Genomic DNA, 7,360 nt, shown 5'->3' with positions numbered 1-7,360 from the left:
GATCGTTTAGATAATCCTCGAGTATTCGGAGAAGATACCCCGGGACTCTGAAATTACGTTCGAGCGCTTCCATTGCCAAGTCCCATCTGACGGAGTTGAAGGCGTTTCACACGTCTATGGTGGCCAGCAGACACAAAGGGCGGGAATGGTGATTCCCGCGTTCCGTCATGTTAGCGGCCGTGACAATCTCCTGAACTTCGTGGATGGTGGAGAGGCCTGATCGAAATCCATATTGGAGGGCAACAAGATCCCACGCTGCCCTCACGGATGCGTGCAGCTGTGGCCTAAGCAGCTTCTCCAGGAGCTTGCTAGCTGTATCGAGCATACAGAAGATTCTGTAAGACGAAGCTGTATCTGCTGGACCCTTACCCTTGCTGATGAGCACAAGACTCGCTTTCTTCCACTGGGCGGGGAAGATGCCCTCCCGGAGGCACATGTTATACATGTATAGCAAGAGCTCAGAGTGACCCTCCGCGACAGTTTTAATTAATTCTCCTGGAAGTCCGTCAGGTTCTGGAGCTTTCATCTTCCGCATAGATGATGCGGCCCTGAATAACTCCACTACTGTAAATTGTGGCGCCTCATGCCAGGAGCTGCCGTGCTAATCTCTCTCTTCGGCTGTGAGGGGAATAGAGTATGCAGGATGAATTCCAACATTCTAGCGTCCTGAGGGATACCTTGCATTCGTGTCCCCAGCTTACTTGTGACGATCTGAAACCATAATCCTCACGAATTTTGATCGATTTCCAAGAACAGCTCCTTCCAGCACCGACGTTTCCTTGCCTTGATGGCCCTCTTGAGAGCTTTTTTTGGCTGCCTGATACTCTGCAGCCAAGGGAGCAGCGTCGAGGTCGCGTCTCTTCGCTCGTTGAGCTACACGGCGGAGACTTAAGCACTTCTTACGTAGATCTGCGATCTCGTTTGTCCACCAGTATGCAGGACGCCTTTGCCACTTTTTTTCGTCTTTGGCCAGCTATCGTGCATGCAATTTGGATGAGCTGCATAGTTGATGCAGTAATCCTCCTGGATTGCGCATGTGTCGATAGACTCGCGAAATTAATTTGAAGGAATCTCCATCCTTCATTTAAGACCGAAGGCAGCCTCTCTCGATCCATTTTTGCAATGATCCACCAAGGGGTCTTACTGGAGTTGTCACGGCTGGCCTCCTATCGTGTATATCGAAGAGGATGTACTGATGGTCGCTCCCGGTATAATCCTCATTTACCTGCCAGCCTGCGACTCTTGCCACCAGTTGTTCATTGGCTAGAGAGACGTCCGGAATTGTTTCTCTGTAGCCAGGCCAATCGAAGGTTGATGTCAAGCCTGTGTTGAGTACTGATAGCTGTAGTGGCGACACCTACTCCATGATTCGTCCCCTTCTGTAGTCCGACCTCGTCTCTCCCATTCGAGTGCTTTGGCGTTGAGGTCACCTGCCACGATGAGATCCCCTTGCCTTTCCCTCAGTGCGTCTTCCAGATCGTCTAATTTGGTCTGGAAGTCGTCTATCCGGTCGTTCGGGGTGAGGTATACGCTCACATATGTCGCCGATTTATGTCTCACCCAAACGTAACCGCGTCCGGATCCTTGATCCGACACATGAATTTGTCGGGGATCTGGGATCCAGATGCCCGCGGTGCCCAATTCGTCTGCGTACCATCCTATTCCTGCTCTGTCCCGGTACTGTTCGCTGATTAAAATTATATCAGCTTTTTTCTCAGAACAGAGCTGGGTTAGGAATTGGTGCGCCGTCCTGCTCCTATTGAAATTACTCTGAAGTACTCTCACCTTGTCTTCCTCTTGTTGGCTGTTGCATGCGCCTCCTGGAAAGCTTTACAGGCCTTTGATCCCGCAAGGTGCTTCTTAGGATCATCCTCGCTATTGGAGCACAAGAAACACGTAGGCTCGCTGACTTTGCAGTCTTTGATCTTGTGACCTGTGCTATCGCAGAAATGACAATACTTGCTGCTATCAGGGCACTTTCTCGAGGCGCTATAGTGACCGTAGTCCAGACAGCGGTAGCATCGACTCACTTCCGTTCTTCGCCTAACCCTGCAGCTGACGAAACCGACCAGCACTCTGCCGGCCTTTAAAAGCTTCCCAGCTGCTTCCTCTTTTAGTCTGACGAGGGCTAGGTGTTGTTGTCTCGCGTTGGGGTTCGTCGATTTCACCTCTAATTTTCCCGCGTAGTCTGGCAGGGTCCTCTTTAGGGCCTCCTTGACTTCCACCACAAATGTGCAACAATCGCAGTCCCGTATCTCGAGCGTAGCTCTAGGAACTAGTTCCGTGATGCTGCTCGTTTCTCCTACTACTTTCCTCAGGGTTTCAGCTAATGAGGCCCTGATATCCGCAATGGTCCTTTTGAGTTCGAGGAGAACTCCGCCGGTTCTAGTCTGCCGGACCGATCTAGCATCTACCCGTGCGGCGGTCGTCTTAAAGCACTGGTGAATATCTCCGACTACGTCTACGTATGATTTTCCATTCGCAGGTTTCAGGAGGATCGCGCCCGGCCTCGTTCTTTTTCTCGGCCTGTCTTCCGATTTGCTCGGCTCCTTTTCTTCCTCCTGTGGGTGTTTCGTTGGCTTCTTAGCTGATTTCTCCTTGTTTCTCCTCTTATTGGCGACCTCCGACCACATGATGTCATCGGTCGACGTCGCCTCTTGCCTTGGTTTTTTGAGTCTTTCATCAGGCAACTGCGGCGGGCTTGTGGCTACTCTCTTACTTGCGCCGGACTCAGTTGCAGAATTTCCCCAAGGGCTCTGAGAAACTCGGTCGAGTTTCCTCGCTCCCTTATTTACCTCATTTCGAGATTAATAGATGAACTCATGACTATCTATTATCTCCTCCAGTTCTGGGAGTCCTTGCTTTATCATATTGTTCACATTTGGTCGTCTTGCAATAGCCAACTTCATTTTTGCAGGGAGGAATTTCGCTTACGCGAGTTTCTCTGTCTCTCCATCTTGTGGTGTCCCTTTCGTACGCTGTGAGCCTACGTTTATGTCGCCTTGAGCAGCGATGTTTTTTTACAGGTGATTCTTAGTTGTTTTCTTGTATATTATTTAGGTGCTTTAAATTTATCTTGTTGATACTTTTATTTTCCATGTAGTTGTTTTTTTTCCTCCAGAATGCCCGACCGTCTCCGAACGCGGTGCCTCCGGAAGTGGGGTGGTGATCACCCTCGCAACTACCCCCATTGTTGCGAGAGCTTTTGGCTATAAGGTCGGGAATGAAGCATCCGCCCTTGCCGTTCACTTGCTTCCTTCATCGGCATCCTGACACTCCCGTGGGTGCGACGCGTTGATGTCGGGTGTTTTCCACGAGAACCGCGCCTTACGTTCCGTTCCGCACATCCCTTTCCAGCTGCGTCAACGTACCCGCTAGTCCTCATGGCCCTGTCGTAACCCTGGCTTGGGGCTCTTACAGGGTGCTGTCATACGGGCCAGATGAGCATTTGTTTTTTTTTGGGAGGACGTACTCCTCCTATCTCGGATCCCGACAGTGCTACTCGTCGGGAGAAGAGGAATGCTCCACTTCTTCCCATGGTTTATAATAATAATAATGCTATTGTATTATTCTTTTTAATGAATGTATATTATATGTAAATAAATTGAAATTTGAAATTTGACGAGTTCCATGTATATCATAATGAACGCCTCCGCGTTCCTACGAATTGAAGCATTGGTAATATACAACCAACAGTTGACTGTGAGTGATTTTATTTTATATTTTCGCCTGATCGAAGCGCCTCCTATGCGCTGGAGATTAGTATTTCGTATTTCTCTATCATGAAATTTATGCCGCTTGCGTTGGTTGCGGCACTACCGTCGTAGTCAATATTAGGTGGCGCTTCATGAGTCCTCGGTGGACCGTCGAATCTGCCTTCCAGCCATGGAGTATAGTTCGCGGAAATAACATGTCCTAGTTGGCAGCACTGGCACACTTCCGAGATGGCATCCAGTACCACGTGGATCTTGGTCGACTCCAAGAACCACCAACAACCACCAGAGAACGGTCCTTTGTTATTCATAGTAGTAGATGCCTTCCGCGCTGACGTCAGCGCTGTCATCGTAACCTAGAGCAGATGGCGCTTGAGAAGACCTCGATGAGCGATCGAGTCTGCCGTTCAACCATAGGATATAATTCACGCAACTAACACGTAATGGCGTCCGACGCCTCGCCAATACAACCGAGCACACTTTCACTAACAACACCACTAGATGATCGATTTGTAGACACGATAATTTTCTCCCCTTGCTCCCAGCTTACAAATTTACATGCAAGTTTTAAAAATTTCCGCCGATAGACTGGAATAAACTACGAAACTACGAAAAACCGCACATAATGCGGAGCTCTACTTCTCCCCTTGGTGAAAAATAATAATAGCAATAATAATGCTGTTGTAATTAGTTTTTGTTATTAAAGCATATTAGAAGAACTTTGACAAGGTCCAACCATATACCCACGAACGCGTCCGTGTTCCTCCAAATAAAGCATTGGATATATAAAACCACCCGTTGACTGTTGCGTGCTTTTGTTTTTATGCTGACAGAAGCGCCTCCTATGCGATGAAGAAAGATATCTCGCATTTCCTAGATGTGTAAGTAGACGCCGTTTGCGTTGGCGGCGGCATTTATTGTCCAGAGTAGATGGCGCAGCATAACATGAGTCCTCGATAAAACGTCGAGTCTTCCGTCCAGCCATTGAGTATAGTTAGCAGAACTATCACGGCCCAGATGGCAGCACTGGGCAACATCAGAGATGGCATCCCATACCTCGTGGATCTTGGTCCGCTCTATCAGCCAACCCTAAACGGCGGCCAAACACTAATTATAATTGTAGATGACACCTGCGCTGCAGACGGCGCTGCCATCGTTCCCTGGAGTAGATGGCGCTGGGTAAGACCTCGATGCGAGAACGGGCCTGCCGTCCAACCATAGAATATAGGTCCCGCAAATCCCACGTAATGGCGAACAATGCCTCGATAATGAAACAGGACACACTTTCACAAAAAACTCGAAGGATGTTCGATCTCTTGACCCGATTATTATCTCCACATGCTCACCGTTTAGCAATTCACCATCAAGGTATGAAACTTAGAGCCGATGGAATGGAAAAAATTACGTAAAGTCGCACGAAATGCGGAGCGCTCGGCGATACGTCCCTTCCGAATCTACTCCATAATGGAACTCCGATATCATCATTATTATTGTTATCGTTATTTTCGTTAATGTAGTTATTATCGTTATTATCGTTATTATTATTATTATTGTTTTTATTTTCATCGTTATTATCGATTTTATCGTTATTATGGTTATTATTACTATTTTTACTATGGTTATTATCGCTTTTATAATTATTATTGTTATTATTATTATTACAGATATTCTGTTATTATCGTTATTATTGTTCTTATTATTAGCGTTATTATCGTTATTATTGTTGCTATTATTAATATCAATATCGCTATATTCGATATTTTCGTTATTATCGTTAATATTTATATTTTTCTTATTTTTATTATTGTTTTTATTGTAATTGTCGTTATTATTGTTAATGTTATTTACGTTTTTATTGTCATTACGTTTATTAATGTTACTATTATTATTATTATTATTATCGTTATTACCGTTAATATCGTTATTATGATTATAATCGTTATTATCGTTATTATCATTTTTATTGTTATCGTTCTTTTTGTTATTATCGTTATTATCGTTATTATCATTATCATTGTAGTCATTGTTATAATTAATATCGTTATTAATGTTTTTAACATAATTACCATCATTATTGTTATTTTCGAAATTAATGTTATTATTTTTATTCTTATTATTATTATTATTATTATTATTATCGTTATTATTTATATTAACATTATTATCGTTATTTCCGTTAAAATTTGTTATCATCGTTATTATTGTTATTATTATAAATGTTATAGTCGTCATTATTTTTATTAATACTATAATTATTATCGTTATTATCGTTATTATCTTTATTATTGTTATCATTATTACTGTTATTACTTTTATTATTGTTATCATTATTACTTTTATTATCCCTATTATTTTTATTATTTTATTCTAATTATTATTATTGTTATTTTCATTATAATCCTTATTTTTGTTATTATTTTTAAAGTTATTATCGTCATAATCGTTATAATCGTGAGTATTATATAATTATTATTATTATTATCGATATTATCGATATTAACGTTATTATTATTATTATTATTATTATTATTATTATTATATTTAGTATCGTTATTACCGTTTTTAGTATAATCGTTATTACCGTTATAATCTTTATTATTGTTATTGTTATTATCATTATTATCGTTATTTTCGGTATTATCGCTATTGTTGTAATTGTTTTTCTCTATAATAGTTATTATCGTCATTATTTTATTATTATTATTATTATTATCGTTATTGCCGTTAATATCGTCATTAATGTTGTTGGTGTTATCGTTGCTATCGTAATTAACGTCATTATTATTATTAATGTCATTGTTATTATTATTAATGATACTATTATCTTTATTATCGTTATTATGGTTTCTCTTATTATTACTATTATCGTTATTATCGTTATTTCCGTTAATAAAGTTATTATTATTACTATCATTGATAACGTTATTATCGTTATTATCGTTATTACTGTTATTATTATTATCGTTGTTATCGTTATTATTATAATCATCATTATCTTTTTTATCGTTATTATTGTTATTATTATTATTATTATTATCGTTATTACTATTAGTTTTATTATTATCGTTATCATCGTTATAATCGTTATTCTTGCATATATTAATATTGTTTTTATCGTTATTATCGTTATTATCGTTATTTTTGTTATTATTAGTTTTCTAATTATTGTAATTGTTATTATTTTTTTCGTTATGTTTTCGTAATGTTTTTATTATCATCGTTAACACGTTTTTGACGTTATTATCTTCAAGATAATTATTAATGTTATTTTTATCATGTTATTATCGTTATTATCATTATTATCGTTATTATCTATATTATTGTTATTATTAGTATCGATATTATCGTCATTATCTTTAATACTGTAGTAATGTTATCGTTACTATCGATATTATCGATATTATTCTTATTACTATTATCAATGTTATCTTTCTTATTATTATCCACATTAACGTTTTTATCGTTATTTTTGTTATTATCATTATTATTTTTATCGAAATTATCGTTACAATAGTTATTAATGTTATTATTATCTTCCTTATAATCATTATTACCATAATTATTATTATTATTAATATTATTATTATCTTTATTATTGTTACTATCGCTAATTATGTTATTATTATTATTTTCGTAGTTATCGTTAT

General features: G+C 39.6%; 1 protein-coding gene across 1 annotated transcript; it reads right to left on the bottom strand.

Moving 5' to 3' along the window:
• Positions 1–581: 581 nt before the first annotated feature.
• On the bottom strand, positions 582–2,909 carry LOC124422573. The gene is made up of 6 exons (XM_046959224.1): positions 2,880–2,909; positions 1,786–2,786; positions 1,392–1,687; positions 1,145–1,323; positions 702–973; positions 582–618 (listed from the first exon to the last, which is right to left on the bottom strand). The coding sequence occupies exons 1-6, from the start codon at positions 2,907–2,909 to the stop codon at positions 582–584; spliced, it is 1,815 nt and encodes a 604-aa protein (XP_046815180.1).
• Between the last annotated feature and the right edge of the window lie 4,451 nt (positions 2,910–7,360).

The sequence above is a fragment of the Vespa crabro genome, chromosome 3 (genome assembly GCF_910589235.1).
Source record: "Vespa crabro chromosome 3, iyVesCrab1.2, whole genome shotgun sequence".
In the NCBI taxonomy this organism is placed as follows: Eukaryota; Metazoa; Arthropoda; class Insecta; order Hymenoptera; family Vespidae; genus Vespa; species Vespa crabro.
Note: the sequence above shows the minus strand (reverse complement) of the source record. Positions and strands in the feature narration are given on the sequence as shown.

What these genes read in the sequence shown, in the direction of transcription:
- LOC124422573 (XM_046959224.1), bottom strand. Translation starts at nt 2,909, where the DNA reads ATGAAGTTGGCTATTGCAAGACGACCAAAT. An exon ending in GGCCAGCCGTGACAACTCCA is followed by an intron (nt 974 to 1,144) that starts GTAAGACCCCTT and finishes CATGCACGATAG; the next exon opens with CTGGCCAAAGACGAAAAAAA. An exon ending in ATGGTTTCAGATCGTCACAA is followed by an intron (nt 619 to 701) that starts GTAAGCTGGGGA and finishes TTCCCCTCACAG; the next exon opens with CCGAAGAGAGAGATTAGCAC.